General features: G+C 43.2%; 1 protein-coding gene across 1 annotated transcript; it reads right to left on the bottom strand.

Annotated features, from left to right (window-relative positions):
- Positions 1 to 870: 870 nt before the first annotated feature.
- On the bottom strand, positions 871 to 12,491 carry RAB35 (RAB35, member RAS oncogene family). The gene is made up of 6 exons (XM_057411273.1): positions 12,478 to 12,491; positions 11,960 to 12,051; positions 11,092 to 11,215; positions 4,220 to 4,344; positions 4,002 to 4,126; positions 871 to 3,535 (listed from the first exon to the last, which is right to left on the bottom strand). Exons 1-6 carry the CDS (start codon positions 12,489 to 12,491, stop codon positions 3,407 to 3,409), a joined length of 609 nt encoding a protein of 202 aa, XP_057267256.1. The 3' UTR covers positions 871 to 3,406.
- Positions 12,492 to 16,698: the final 4,207 nt, after the last annotated feature.

The raw sequence follows: 16,698 nt of genomic DNA, 5'->3' as shown, positions 1-16,698 counted from the left end.
CTGAACTGTCATCTTAACACCCAAAAGCATCTTCAGTTCAGCAGCAGCCCAGGAAATTCAGCCACGAGAAGCACTTGCTTGTGTTTAGAAGAGAACAGTTCTGGAGAAAAAAAGCATTTGAAACATTTACATCTCCTGCCACACAGCAAAATAGAAAGGAGAGCTTGTAAATCTTCACATTCCAGCCATTTGTACCATTTACTGGCCTTATACAAAGGGATATTCAGACTTCTAACGGGTTTAGCCATGAAACAGAGATGGACAATGAAACACCTCAGCTTGCACCAGCTGCAGTTCAGACCATCTACACCTCCTCCTCAGGATCCCCCTCGACACAGTCATATCAGAACAGCACGAACAGAAGAAAAGGCACCTTCCACAGCACATCTCCATCACGCTTCTCCAGGAGGAAGGACTTGCCTTCAAGAGCCTGCTTGCACATCGAGGGGTGGGCAGGGGTAAGCAAGTGCTAAAAGGGCAATGAGCACAGCAACAGCTCCAGGGTTCCTACGCAGAAACACGTTAATTCCCTGGGAAACAAGGACAGACTCCACCAAATAAACCTGGGGTCAGACCCCTGCTGCCTTGCAGAAGCTTTCAAAGTTCACTCAACACATCTTGAACAGAAAGACAAAAAATTATAGCAAAATCATGAGCATCTCACGCAAAAATAAGGTTACCAGTTCCAGCTTACCGTTTCATTCACATCTCAAACCAGAACAGCAACTAAACGTCTGAAAGCATGAATTGTGGATCTGCCAAAGCCACCCTCCCAGGTAAAATCCCTCTACACACAAGCCAAACAGGTCACCCCTGGCTTACCACCCTGCACCTCCAGATGCTGGACAGCAGAGGAAACAGAGCCTCAAAAAAGATTTGGCAGCTTGTAACCTTTATTTTTAGTTTTTTAAAATTATTTAAAAAGCATAATTAGAAACTTTCATTACAGAAATAATCCTAGCAAACCAGTTAGACATTCCACTGCTCAACAGTTAGGAAACTTCACATCGGCACCACTAGAGACACAGTCCCCACACCTTCCAAGTGAATCCTCAGTGGAGAGCAGAGGTAACTGCTTCTCTACAGCCACCTCGAGGGAAGATGAAAACCAAATAAATCCCACTTTAAGCCAGGAAGTTGGACACCTGGATTGGCAAAGTTCAAATTGTGACCACACAGACCTGGACTCAAAAGAGGACCAATCTTTCCATATAAAAGAACACTCCAGGCTTGGGTGCACCATTTCCTCATTTTATTGCATCATTTCCAGTAAATTCAGACATTTTCTTTATTTCTGCCTATATGAAGTTACTCCCTCCTAGATCTGCACACACACTACCACGAGTCCCAAAGTAATACAGCTGGGCCCTTTAATCTGAAAGGGGTAACCATCACAGGACAGCTTCATCTCAACAGGAAGGCCTTGAGGACTGACCCAGCTCCTCCCTTGGGCACACGCCACATCTGACGCCAGAGAGCAGACAGGATGGACTGGTGTAACTGCAGCCACCACCTTCCACAGCTGCCCAAGTCTTACCATTATTAGAGCTCACACAAGCAATACATCCTAGCTCGTTCTTATTCTTGGGTTACCAACAAAAGATATGTGAAGAAAAGAGATGGGTGAAGGCAGCTGGATACATATTCCCAGCACCTGAACTGATTAAAACCCCCACGTGTAACACATTCATTGTTTGCATTTTTAAAAAGTCTTTAAAGTGATTGATTGTGATGTGATTGTATGATCAGGGCTCTTGCCACAACCCATAAAATCTAAAACAATGCAGGCAAAGTAAGTGACTTAAAATTTAGCCTCTCCTGGGGAAGGGGGAGGAAGGGAGAGAAGTGGGCTGATTCAAAACTCATGGACACCACTGAATCACATCCTACCAAACCAAGGCCAGCGATTCCATAGGGCCACTTACTGAGAAACTGAGCACGTCCACCTTCAAAGGCCTTAAAGGAAGTCATACCTTCCATGTCTTTTAGTAATTTTCAGAAAAAAAAAACCAACCTTTTATTATTATTTAGGCAATTATTCAGGTGCTGAGCATGTACTTCGAGCCCAACATTTGATATTTTAGTTACACGCACACACACTCTCCACCTTGAACTACATCTACTCAGGCTGATGAACTGAGCCCTTGTTTTCATAGAAAGGCCAACAAGGGACAGGAAAACGCTGCTGAGCATAGGGAGACCAGTTTGTTTCCAAGGGTGATCCTCCACCACCACATAACCCAAGCAAGCAAGCTTTCTATTTCCTTACATTTAAACAGCAGTCCTCCTTTCTGACAGAAGAATCCTGGGAATGATCCTGCAGCAGCTTTCATGTTCAGAAATAAATCCAGAACAGCTGGATTTATTTTCATGCCTCTTCTCTCTAAAAAACAAAAGCTTTGCCACCAAAATTCACATTCCAGTCCAAATTGCCTATCTGTGGACAGGGCAATGAAGAGAAGTTTGGGGGTTTTTGGCAGAATCACATGGTTTTTGTTGTTCTCAAAAGAAATGGACCCTCACTTACACCCTGGCAAACCAGAAGCAGAGGTCAAAAGAGTTAAACTTTACTTTAAAAATAAAAAACAAAACAAAAAAAGTTTTATCCAAATAACTCCCACTCCTGCAGGTCAGTTTGGTTTTCAGTATCTTGATATAAACTAAAGGAGAGCACAGGTACAGCTGGGCTGCAGCACAAGAAGGTGAAACCCAAGGACCCAGCCACAAACCTGGATCATGGCAAACTGAAATTCAAGGCCCCAGCAGCAGCACCAGCTGCCAGCCCAGGGGCTGGTGAAGTGAAACCCCAGGCTCCAGCAGCAACACCTGCAACCCTGGTACCTAGAAAAAGAAAGCCTGAGCTCCGGTAAAAGCCTGGAGCTCCAGGTGAAGCCACAGGCCCCAGGGGCACCAGTCGCCACCCTGGAGCCCAACAAAAAGGAAAGCCAGAGGGCCCAGGAAGCAGTTGCTGCCAGCCCGGGGCCAACTCGAATTAAGAACTTTGTACTATTTCTCTAAAAAGATGCACTCTGCAGTCCATGATTGGTTGACATTAAGAAGGCGGAAGCCAAAGCGACAACAGGGAGGCGAGGCTGGTTAAAGCAATATACATTATATACAAACTCTTGGGTTAATTAGTCCACTTGGTAGGCAACGTCCTTCTTGTCTACAAGGCGCACCGGAATGAGCAGGGGAGGAGAGGGGGGCAAGATTCCATCCGATACCTTCTTGGCACTGCAGTGGTAAGGTGCCAGCGCCTCTTGATAGAAAACATGGAGAAAAATAATCTTTAAATAACGGCACAAAACTGAGAAAGTCCTCCCAAAGCCTGCCCCAGTGGAATTGCCCGAGTCTAGCTGGAGGGGCTGATCTGTCTGAGAGCAGTCTCTGCAGCAGGGAAAGGGCATTAGCAGCACCGCTTCTTCCTTTTACTGTTCTTCGTTAGCTTCACCACATCATTCTGTTGCTGCTGCTGCTGCTTTGCTAGGTTTTCTTTCTTTGCCCGCAGGACTAGCTCTGTAATGCAGTTAAACATCTGCAAGAGAAAACAAGCAAGTTCAGATCAGCCAGGAACTCAGGCAAGCCCAAGAACTATGGGCCAAGTGGAATTCCAGTACCCGCTCCCAAGCTAAATCAGAAACACCACTATCTCCTTTCCTAAATGAGTAAATAAAAACAGGTCAATTTGGCAACTGAGGCCAGAAGTGAAGACTGGGCAGTCCCACTTCCTAGCAGCATTCTCCCTAGTGGCAAGTCTTTCTTGAGTCCACATCTAATATGTTAGCATTGTAAAGCTAGTGAAAATGCAATGCGGGCTCCCTCATTTCACTCCCCAGACTCTTCCAAACACAGCTGGAAGTCTCTTTTTCATGTTACCTACTCACTTGCAACTTGTACAAAGCATTTTCTTTCTTCCTCAAAAGGAAGAATGTAATTCTTACTTTTCTCCAAACCAATATCCCCATGTAGTCTTATCTATATTCTTCTACACATTATATTACCTCTTCCACATTAATATTTTCTTTGGCGCTGGTCTCAAACAATTGGATCTCCATCTGCCCAGCAAATTTATAGGCATCTTCTGTTTCTACCACTTTTCGCTCTGGATCATCATTCTTATTCCCCACTAAAAAAAGAAAGGAAAAGGAAAAAAGTCAGTTTGGTACTTCAGCAGATCAGCCCACTACAGAAGATACTGTAACTCTGGTTAGAAGCTCACCTAGTATCCGGCAGACATCATCACAGTTCTGATTGATTTCATGCAACCACCGTTTTACATTCACGAAAGATTCTGCACTTGTTACATCATAGACAACAATGACCCCATGTGTTCCTCTGTAATACCTGTGGAGCCCAAGAAGACAACAAAAGTTAACTCAAGCTATGTATCACCTCAGCTCTTTCTCTTTCATTTAGCTTCTACAAGATTCACAACAAATCCCCAAGTTACTGCAATCTAGGGCTCCCATCTTCTTTCCACTGGGAGTCATTTAATTCTTTTACAATACACTATTCCTCTAAACTACAGAGTTCTCTGATCATGTAGTCTATACAAGTAGGTTCTGAAGTCCACAGTTTGCTGTTTACTTCCTTGTTCAGCTTGTCAAGACCTTCAAAGATTAATACTGTCTTTCAGCTACATGAGGAAAAGGTAGTGGGGTGCCCCCAGTACATCCTTGGAACTGGCTGCGATGTGAACCTTCACATTGTACAGGCCACATCAAGGTTTTGCAGTCATTCTGTTGTCTGTGAAAGATCATTTACAGACTAAGGTTTCAGCAGATCTCCAAATATACCCAACCCTCAGTCACAGTTCTCCTGAGCTCACAAAAAAATTCTCTCATATTGAGCGACTGTGCTCTGATCGCACCTTCCTACTCAACAGATCAACTCCATATGTGCATCCAATGCGCTCTGCTACCTTTAGCCATTAAAAATAAGCTTCATTTTGGTTTATTCCCATTAGTCTTGGGCAACCAGCACGTTTAAATGATGATGAACAGTTCTGACACACAAGAAAAATAACCTGAATTTAAGTTCCAACATTATCACCTGCATGAACCAACTAAAAGCAGACAGGATCTGCACCACAAGAATGCTATATAAAACCAGCAAATTCCACCTTCTCAGTTTCCAGCCACATTCACAGGTATTCTCCCCATTGCAAATTAGGCAGCTTTGACCAAAATAAAAAAGTAATTTAAACCATTGACAGTGAGGTCTTCACCAGCACCTAGTTTTTATATTTAGCATAGCTTTATTCTTTCCTTTTCATGCCCTCAAATCATTAAGATTTTTAAGAAAACAAGTTCCAGAACTCAGCATACCAAAATCAAGGGTTTTCCTTTAAATTTTGACAGCCTTTCTAGATCTTGATCTCTTCCCACAAGCTCCTCTTGCAGCACTCTTCCTTCCCCTGCACTTTGGAGATGTCCACTGTGACTACTCTGGTCCTCTTTGATAAATTATTCCAACTCAGCAAGGACACCTTTGAGCTTCAAAGCCTTCTAATCTAATCCAAACATACTGCCTTTCAGATCTCAAGTCTTCAGCTTGCTTCTGCTACCAACACGCTTGAGCCAGTCCCTCTCTCTTCCTCACCCTCCCGTCATCATCCCTTCTCTAGCAGAAGCCACTTGTCTGTATCAACCATCAAGACAAACTTCCACAGAGAGACATAAACCACGCACAGTGCACTCATCTCTCTCACCCCTTTCTTCTCACATCATCACTTTGCAGTGACAATCACTGGGTATCAAATACTCCTCTATCATATTATACATACTCTATGGAAATAGGAGAGCCTGCTCCTACTGCTCATCTGGGCACTTTCAGATGACAGCCAAATAATTCTTCCATGCATGTTCTACCAGTAATTTATGCTGTACATTCACTTCCCTTGGCAGGAACGAACTCAGATAAGAATTACTTATTCCCAGCCCATCAGAGATATCCTTGTCATAGAATCACAGACTGGTTTGGATTGGAAAGGACCTTAAGATCATCTAATTCTAACCCCTGCCACAGGCAGGGACACCTTCCACTAGTTCATTCACAATCAGGTCCTTTAAGAGCTTTAAAACTTGTTACAGCACTGGATTTGTGCTTTGTTAAAAGCTCAACTTTATTTCGTAACTTAGATCACTTAAAGCAAAAAATATTCCATAGCCTGAATCCACACGGTGCCAAAATAACCCATTTTCTCCTGCCACTAACACTCACTGCACACCATTTTGGATGAAATACTGCTCTGTGCAATAGTACCAGAAAGGGAAAGCTCTCCAACCCTACCAACACACTTGATTTTTCTACATCTGAACAGCAAACCAATTACCTTCAAACTCTCCCATATCACCTAATAGTCTTTCAATTCACCAACCCTCAGGCTGACCTGCTACTTCCTCCCTAACACTGAGCATTACATTTGCAAAGACAACACTCAGCCTTTAGAGAAAGGCAGTGGTACAGCTACACCTACGCAGAGCTGCTTCGTTCTGCTGTGCGCACCATAAAACCATGCCTGGTATCCCAGTCATCCAAACCAGAGGACCCAACGGAGCATCCTGCTGCTCCTACCTTGCCCACGCACCTAGATTTTCTTCTAAGCAAAGCATATGATGTCGGGGAGTAGAATAACATTCACCGTGTACATACAGATCCCACTCCTGACATGTCGTCAGCACAGTCGTTGCTTGCTTCTAGGGATGAGGACTGTGGGCTGGACCATGCAGCACGGACCACTATGGCATTCAAAACTCTGCAGGAGCTGGGAGCTCCTGCCACAAAGCACTAATAGTGCCAACCACCTCAGGAGAAATATCCTCCTTTGTGCAAGACAGCAACCCCTGACTCCTGCTGAGTTCCTATCAGCAAACACTGCTTCTATTTTTGGAAAGGAAAATTGTCTGGCACATCGGTCTAGAAAGGTTGCCAACCCTTCATCTATACTAAAATGTCATTTTCTCCATTGGCTGACATTACCTTTTAGCAGCAAAAGAGATAAGACCATGACTACTTTTTATTCTTTGACTCTTAAGCCCCAAAATACACATTTTTCTTAAGAAGCTACTCATGCTATTTTCAATCACTTGTTAGATACAGCCTTGTGTCCTAGAAAACATTTTAGGCTTAACAAGTACACCAAAGATTCTCCAACCTCAAGTGCAGGACAGTATTAGAAAACAAAGTCTTATCTATCCTACCCCCTACTTCCAATTTCAGAATGATGCAGTGCAGAATTGCTTTTATAACAAGTTGTAGGCTTTGGCGAGTAGAGAACAGATGGGGCTTTTGGCATTCAGGGAGGAGTAGGTGTAAATTTTGTGCTTTTGGCAACCAAGAGGTAGTTGAGGCTTTGACACTAGGGAAAGCATGCCTTATCTTCATTTTAGGGAAGATGGAGACCACAAAAATGAAAGCAAAAGAGAAATTAAGCTCTCGGTCCCAACCTCCCAACCCATTCCCCCCCCCTCAGAAAAACCCCTTCAAAAGCTTGCTTAGAGTGAACATGACAGTATCCCACTGAGGTGGAAGACAACCAAGCCTGACCTGTATATGCCCTTGGATGCTTGGTAATAGGCAACTATCCTCCATTTGGTTTGAAAAATTACCTAGATCTAAAGGGTTTACATTTAGCTTTGGTGTGGAAAAGGCTTAAGAATGCTAACATGTAAATTGAAGTAAATACCCGAGTTGTTTGTTCTACCTATAGAGTTATATGTAAAGAAGCTTAATGATATAAGCTTACTGCCTTTGAGACATTACCCACTAATACTGCAGACTCGATACAAAAAATCTCCAGAACCAGCTAACCAAACTCTTGGTGTCCTTCAGCCATCTGTGTTCTTCACATCTCTGCAGACTACCTCTGCAAGCAGAAGGGAACATTCTGCCACTCACTGTGGTACTTCCTACTATGAGATACCAATAAGAAAGTTCTCAGGTATCCTCTAGTAAATACTTCCCCAGATTAGCATCTGGAGTTATAATAACCAGTTTCATGAAGCACAACAGTAGGTAAGTCAGAGCATTATTGAGCCAGAGCATTACTGACTGCATCAGTTCAGTAGGGCCCATGCATTTCTTTTATGGAAAAATAAAAATAACTGGCCAATGTGAAAGATAAGTCACTCCTTTAATCCAGCATCTTCGCCAGTATTTAACTGGTTTGTGGTATAAATGGTTCTTTGGGTTTCATTCATCTAGAATTCTAACCGATCCTACAGACTTCTAATATGCTTTCATACTCATCCTCTTTCTTCCAGGTTTCTGGAAGCACATCTATTGTCACAGGCCAGTTGTTTATGCTTTTGGACCCTCATACCTGCTGCAAAAGACACAGCAATTCTATCACTGCAAAAAGTTTATCCTTCTCTTGGACATGCCATTGCATACAAACACATGGCAGAAGGCCCCTCTGTTATCACTATTCAGCCTGTGCCAGCATCTGACAGCTATTACATAACCCCTGTATCATAAAACCACAGTCCTGAATCAGGACAAAGCAGTCCTACAAGAGCAAATCAAGTACAGGAACTGGTTGCTCATGCATCTGAAGTGTTCCTGCTAATACAGCAGAACCCTGCCATGGCACATCTCTAGTGAATTTACATGAAATTCAGAGTTTGGTTGACATTTCATGACAACCAAAGTCACGCAACTTGGCCTCTCTTCCCACTAGGCACCAGCTATCCCCGTATTTCCACATCTAAAAGACAGTAAAAACCAGCTGCTTTTACATTTCCCAATCCAAAATTCTGATCTAGTTCAGTTTTCTTGAACTTGTATAGAATACTTCAGATCAACCTGATTTCTGTTTTATTAAGGTTTTCAGCTTCTGCAGCTGCAGACAAGTAAAAGCAAAACAGAACAACCTGAACGTTTCCCAATTTTCCACTATTAACTCCTACCACCTCTCCCATTTTGCAGTTCTAGGTCTATACAGCAGTACTTCCAACCTATTACTATTATTACCAGATGGGCTCTAATTTCAGGTTTGCTTGCCAGGCTTGGCTCAACATCAATCTGAAATCTACCTTTAACTGTAAAGGCACTTCCTGGCCTACAGTAATACTGTAGGAACACCTTTTTATATCCTTTACCTCAACCTAAACCTCAATCTAGTCAAGGACTAGACAAAGAATACCACACTGTTGACAGCACACTCATACTCCACCCATGATTTGGTAGCCAAGCCCTTTTGTAAGTACTAGCACAGTAACTTGATTTGTCACTCAGTTTGGGATAAGCAAATCAGTTACAGTGTTACTTTGCCAATGAAGAAAAGGTAGAGTCATTTCTAAAATTCAGATTGTTTTTATCTCCTGGTTGATATGTTTGGGTCCAGAGCACCTCCTGAAAAGTATCAGTGAATGCTAGACAGTCACAGCTAGCTGAGGTAGCAGCAAGAGGAGCCCTCAAAACAGCACAACCAGCATTCCCAAAGTATTTTCCTCAGTGCTTCAAATGCACTCCGACACAGGAACTTCTTTGCTTAAAGCTGAACAAAGTTCAAATCTTTCTTTCCTGACCACAGAAGATTCTGTAACCACTTCACCAGAGTTACAGCAGGAAAATTGGGGCCTCCACTTCCCCAAGAGTAAAATACCCCTCCATTTGTTAAAAAGCTATGCAAAAGAAAGTAGTAGCAGAGTTCAAATGGGCCATGGCACAAACACCCTCAAACCAGTTCAGCTCGCCTATTTCAAATGTTAATCAAAGAATTAAACAAAACCATACACAAATTCTAATCTGCAGCTATTCCCATTCACCTCCTTTCCGGGTATTCCCTGTTCAGTGCTGGATACCATGGCTTTCTAAACCAGCTGGCATCAGCCCCACAAACCAACGCTCATTAACGCAGCTCCGAGTAGCGTCAGGGAATCTGAAAACAGGAAGGCCATGTGCTGACTCAGCAGTAATTGGGGCACTCTGTGACTAGCCCATGCACACAGCTGATGGGGGCCACAGCACTGCACTGCTGCCTCCCCCTCACCACTTCCTGCCCCACACTGCCTGCAGCACCGAAACAAGAAGTGATGTCACACACAGGAACCCTACAAGAGGCAACCAAGGTTTTTCAAGCCAAACACTTAAGAAACAATGGAAGCAATCCAGTAATATCCGTATAAAAGAGCAGAGGAAAGGGGCGGTGCACACACCAGGTTCAATTTTGCCGGTTCTAGCTGGTCAGATGAAACACAGATGCAGCCAATCTCATGATTTTTATGCCTAAATTAACCAAAGCATCAGCTGAAAACAATCCTCCTCTCAAATAAGAGCCAAAAGAAAAGTCAGTCATGAAAGACCAAGTGAAACACCCAGGTCTTTCAAGAATTATTATTTTTGTTAATAAAGGAAACAAAAGTTCCATTTCCAAGCGCATTTCTTCCTCTTTCCCTAGTGCCACGGTGAGCAGTCCCACCTTTAATGCAATCAGTTTACAAACATGCTTTATTCTCAGTTCCCAGGGCTGCAGCTCTGGGTGTGGTTTCTCCAGGAACAGGAAAAGCTGTGCACATGCTGTTCAAAAGGACAATGCGAATGAAACTGAACTCGAACCAAGGAAAAGGTTAACTTCATGTGGGCATCTACTTCAACAGAAGTCCACACAAAGAGTCCTAAAAGACTATTCATCTGTCCTAAGAGAAAACTAAATATTGGAAATCCTAGTCTTCAACCTCAAAGCTATTCATTAGTTATACAACACTGACAGAGGGTTTGCACTCTGTACTTGTGCAATATGTTCAATCAGAGGATGACCTTCTTGGACAGGCTTCAGAAACAAATTTTCTACTATATACAGAACAGTGAAATAACTCCAGTTCTACCATTTTGAAAGTAACAGCAGAGGAATAAGACAAAGCCATCATGGAAATGCACAGAAGAATGAGGAAATCTGAAATCCCAGTTTCAAACCTAGACACACCATCACCACCACTACTGGTTCTAAAACAGCTGAGAGAAGTTCCACTGTACATACCACAAAGCTGTCACTAACTAATCAACTGCAACATTAAATATCTAAACTGTAGCTCTAAACTGCAGGATCCATGCATAAAGCTACATATCACAAAGCGCAGTTATACTCACGTTGATGTGATAGTCCGGAAGCGCTCTTGTCCAGCTGTGTCCCAGATCTGTAGCTTCACCTTCTCTCCATTGATCTCAACTGTGCGGATTTTAAAATCCACTCCAATTGTGGTTATGTAGCTGCCTGAAGGAAAAGCATGACTAAGTGAGAGCCTAACTCTTGTTTATTTTCGATGTCCCAAAGCACACTTCTGAACATTATTTGGCAGTAGTGCTCACACTAGACAGCAGAACAGGGTTCCCCCTTATCTGCTTATCATTGAAAATGCTCTATCAGGTCATGCTGATCTGTGTATTTTTATCTGCAGTTAATAGCTGCAACTTCTCCCAAGTCATGCTTAAAGTTAAAAACTCTGTTAAAAAAATAAAATGATTCTTCTATTGCATTGGTGGTCAAGAGTAAGCACCCAAGTATCTCCAGAAATGAACAGCAACCATGGAAGTATTTTACTTGTGAAAACTGAGACAAATTTTTCTTTAAATGCTTCTACAATCACCGATTTTGAATAGGGTTTCCTCCCAGTTAGTTATGTCACAAATATAAGTTGTTTAGCCACAATATTCAATCAATCTAAATCCCCAGTGTCCAATAGGAAGTCTGCACAGAATACAGCATAAGTTAGAAAAACTAAGCTATTTCTGGAACCGTTATCAGTATTTAAATCCCATAGGACTTGCAGTTGCAAGTGAAGATCAGAAGATCAGACAGGATGGCTTGTATAGGCTTACACCACTGAAACGAAGTTAGAAACATCATGTATTCCTAGTCTAGCTACCAGTGAGTAAATGCAGAACAACTTGTTGCCGGCCAGCAGCACTGGAGCAGACCTTGACCATCTCACTTAACTGAAGTAAACAAAACACTCACCTGAGAATGTATTATCTGCAAAACGCAACAGCAAACTGCTCTTGCCCACACCTACAACAAACAAAGACAGCAAGATCTTTGAATACAGCCATCTTGGGCGTCAGAAAGCACAACAGTATTTTACCCATCCATTGCACTTTAACTCTAAATAGGCTATTTTCTCAGCAGAGAATCTAGTACCATCCACCTTGACTATTCATCTCAGTACTCCCCCTGAAGGGTTTGATCAAGCACACTGCAGTCACTCCAAGGCTTGGTATGCTTCTTGTAGTAGTACTGACAGAGCTGTGTCCCTACTTTCCTCCACCCCTCAGCAAACTCAAACAGTAGCTTTTGAATTGTGGTCACTTCTAAGAGGTTGTAAAAGAATGATAACTGAAAGCAAGTTTACAATCATCAGGCTTGAGTTTGCTAAGGAAGATCCAAACCCAAGTATGCCCTGCTAATTAACAAGCACTCAGAACATAGCTCTAAACTACTCTACTGAATTTCACATCATGCTTAACATCACTGCCTACCTCCCATTCATCATGCTGTGCTGAACAGCAGTGGAATTTGGACTACTTTTGACAACCAGACTAGAGTTTCATACTAGAAAGCTTATGTTATCACGGCCACAGTTTAACAGAAGCCTAAACCAAACAGAGGAGTTGAGAACCATTGTTCTGCATTGCCATCCAACACAGGCTTGTTCCACATCTAATGGGAAGGACAAATACCTTTCTGAAGTAGTACCTTTTGAAAAAGTGAAATAGTTCTCTAAGTGCTTTGAGTAGCACTTCATCCAGGTTTTCCTGAAATGACTGTTTGCACCCCAATCACACCCTGTTGCAGGGAAGCATTTTTCACAGTGCTTCAGAGAAGAAGCATGAAGAACTCATTCCTGCCCACCCAACCAAGAGGAATCTGGGTATCAGAATGTCTCAAAGTTGTTATCTCTGTGTAACATCTCTACTGTTAATGCCCCTTCCTCTCCTTTCCCTCCCTCCTCCAAAAAAAGAAGGCTGCTATGGCATGAAAACAAAATTCAACTTCACCAGAGTGATTATCTATTAAATCTTTTCAGGTAAAAGCTGTTTAATTATTTTGATGACATACAGCCTGCAAGCTTTTCTTAACAGAAGACCCATGCAAAGTCTAGTTCCCAGCTGCTGGCATCTGAAGATAGCTACCAGGAAAGAAAAAACAAACAACTCAAAACATCTGCATGATTCCAGTAAGACAGGTCTCATTTGCAAAGAGTTCAAACAACCAGACATCTGGGGAGGCCATGCCCATTTCTCATTGAGTATTTTAGTATCTACTAAAAAATACCAAGTTATAGCCTGCACACACTTAATACCTCTAGCTGAAAAACAGCAGCAGAGCTGTTCCTGAACTTTAATGAAGCACTGGCTATTTAGCAAGAGCTAAACCTCTGCAAAACACAGCCAGCTAAGGCAAAATAATTTAAATGAAAAAAGGTTTCAGCTAGTACTATGTTTCTTGATCGAGCAGGATAACAGGACTGGCCTCCAGCTTAGTAAAAACATAGATGCTGGAACCCACAGACCTGTCAGACCACACCACCTTCTTAAAACGTCAACCAGCCTCCGGCTACACTGCAGAGCTGCATGGGCTGCACATGACCACTGCTTTGTCAGTGTCCATTGCTGCAGATGCTCTCTGGTCTACCCTGCTCTCAGCACTCAGGCATCTGGAGAAAAGAAACCTCCTCAACCCAGGAAGTTCTACATGCTCCCAATGACAAGGATCTCACTAAACAAACACTGCCTCTGATCCACACTGTTCACGCGCAGAGAAACCACACTCTTCGTGACCCTCCACCTCCTACACAGAGTTATTTGAAGATCTGAAAAGAGAAGGCTAGCAGGGCCTCTTTACTTGTTGAAGACAGCAGGCTGAAACAAAACAAAAGGCCTATTGACTTTGCACAATCAAAATTAAGAGCAAATTTCTGTGCCACACCAGTTTCTAAAACCTCTATCTTACTGAATGGCAGAGTGAATTAAAGCAGCACACTGAAAGCACAGATCATCTGTATTTATTTTTAAATCTATGATTTGGCACAACCTAGATCACCAGCAGCTTTTCAAGATGACCTGTTCTAAAAGCACACAAACCTACTACCCTCCTGACATATTTACATACAAGGGAAAGCAGATGAGACAGAATCTTCTTATCCAGTATCAGTCCACTTCCTATTGCAGAGAATAAACATCAATAAACAAAGCAAGTAAACTGCTTTGTGGAAGCAGGGACAAAGCCTTCCTGTTGGGGTTAGCAAATGCAAAACCAAAAAAGAAAAATCAATACTCAAACATCATGGTGAGATTTAATTACAACAACAGAGAACCACAGGCAAGCCGACAGTCCTCACTTCTTTCCTCTCACTGGAAATGCTGTAGGGACTTTGCTCAAGAAAACTCAGCTAAGAAATGTCATTTAATTGTTTAAGATGAGAAGTCCTCCTCAGAGTTTTCACCATCCTGTTTATCTTGCCTGAACAGTTTTGAAACTCATCAGCAAGCAGCAGTTACTGCTCTACTCAGAATGCAGCATTTGGCTTTAACAATCCATAGGCTCCCAAAAGCGCATAGTTTTAAGCTGTGGTCCCTTCTCCCTTTTTAGATTCCTTCATGCAGACAGAGTTTAGCATAGAATAAAGTATTTTTACGTACAGCTAAATCTTCTGGGGGTGACAACTGCCAAGATCATGCAACGTTACACTTTCACCCCAGAGCCGTGCCTCACTGCATGCTGGGACCTGCCGCTTTATGGACCACACCTCTATTATAAGAAGAGGGTGGATGCCATCTCCTCCAGTTTATGGAAATTAAGCTCTAAGATGTTGGAGCGTTAGCAACACTGAACCAGACTGAAGGAAGGAATCTTCCCAGTCCCAAATCTTATGCATCTAGGCTGAGTTCACAGACTATCCCTGCAGAAGTTTCTGAAACTGCTGCACGGGTGAATTGCCAAAAATCTATATAACTGCCCCTTACCCATAACTGGTTTAGGTATTTGTATGCTATACTAGAACTAGAAATACACAAAGCTACTGCCCTAGAAGGATTTATTAAAAATAAATATCCCTGACAAACTGCAGAACTGAGACTTCACGTTGAAGCACAGAAAGAGCCATGAGGAATAATTAAGATAATAAAAGAGTATCAAAACGTAGTAGTTGCCACACTGGAAACAATGGTTCCTAGGGCTGAGGAGCAGCCAGCCCTTCCCATCGATGCCTTGGACAGCCTGTCACAGGGGAAGGGAATTCCCTCCTCAGCCTAGCAAGAGATTAGCGGGCGCCCTCAAAACGGGCGGCCATGATGGAGCTGTGAGGGAAGGGCCGTGCCGAAGCCGCCGCACTCTCTCTTTCTTTCTCCCTCCGCCGCACCGCGGCCCGTGCCCTGCTTCCCCTCCGCCCTCGGGCACACAGCGCCGTGTCCTGCTCCGCTCCCGCAGGCGTTCGCATGAGGCCTTCAGGCATAGCACCAAAGCCGTGAGGGAGCCCCGGCGCCTTCAGGCAGCGCCAGCCCCGCTGCTCGGCAGGTGCAGGGGCAGACGGCGTCGCCTGCAAACGTGTTTGGTTTCTTGAGCAAGGTGCCTGTGCACCTAAGCGTGAAGTCGCACAGCTACAAGGACAGTCACCATAAGAGCCCACCCTGCAAGTGAGGAAGCCCATATGAAGTGCCCGGGGCTGTGTCATGGAGGCCTGGCAGTGCGGGGCAGCCTGGATTCCTAGAGGTTTTAATCCAGAAGTGTGCGTGTGTGGCTCAGAAAGGCCTTACTTAACTCACACACAGCAGCTGTGCCTGCACCAAACGCAGCCCAAGTTCACAGTTTCAAACAGAACTCTTAACTGCAAGACTCTCATCCCTTAACGCGATGATCTCCGCCTCCAGGTGGACACAGCACAATAAAAGTGCTGGTTTTCTTTTTGATGACTTTATACAAAAATGTTTGTTCTTACTGGTATTCAAACACCTGAGATCAAACAAGGCAGGGTTTTGATGTCGAATATGTCAGTTGCTTTTTCCTTTCCTGGTTATTAAGGCTTGGTGATAAATACATAAAAACACAATAACAAAAGGCAGCATGTCTTAAAAGGCATCTGTCTTAAAAGTAATCTTAGTTTAGCATAGACTCAAGCCAAAATATTGACATGATTTAGATGAGCTAAGTTGTTTTAAATTTCAATGTAAGTTTACAATTTATTGACACAAGTATTTCGTTAACATGCACCTACTTTGAAGATCTTTTTGACAGGACCCAAGCCTAAGTAAAAGATTGAAAACGGGAACATCACCACTGCAAACCATGTCAGTGACAGGGTGGGTGTTCATACACCGGAAAAGATGATCCAAGAGAAGTGAAAGAGTCCCACCAGCCTAGCCAGTGCCCCAAGCAGCCTGCTTTACTTGACTGGGCTTTGAGCACAGGGGTTGGACTAGCTGGAAACCAGAAATGCTTTCCAGCCACAACTGTGAGCAGTTTTTAGCAATATTCTTTTTCACTTAACATAAAAGCTGTAGACTGGATTTATACAATAGGGTTTGGTTAAGAGGAATAAGAATATATTTTAAGGCAGTTGTCTCTGACCCATTCTAATTTCCTATTTCTTTTGCATAGGATATTGTGGTACGATTCCACCGTTATATTTGTCCAGTTTGCATGGAATTCATATGGAGACAACCCAGTATGGCTAAAATAGCATGTCTCGGTTGAAGATGAAA

The sequence above is a fragment of the Pezoporus wallicus genome, unplaced genomic scaffold (genome assembly GCF_028554395.1).
Source record: "Pezoporus wallicus isolate ANWC-B61680 ecotype Strahan unplaced genomic scaffold, APGP_CSIRO_Pwel_v1 contig_6401, whole genome shotgun sequence".
Lineage (NCBI taxonomy): Eukaryota > Metazoa > Chordata > Aves > Psittaciformes > Psittacidae > Pezoporus > Pezoporus wallicus.
This window is presented reverse-complemented; position numbering and strand designations above follow the sequence as displayed.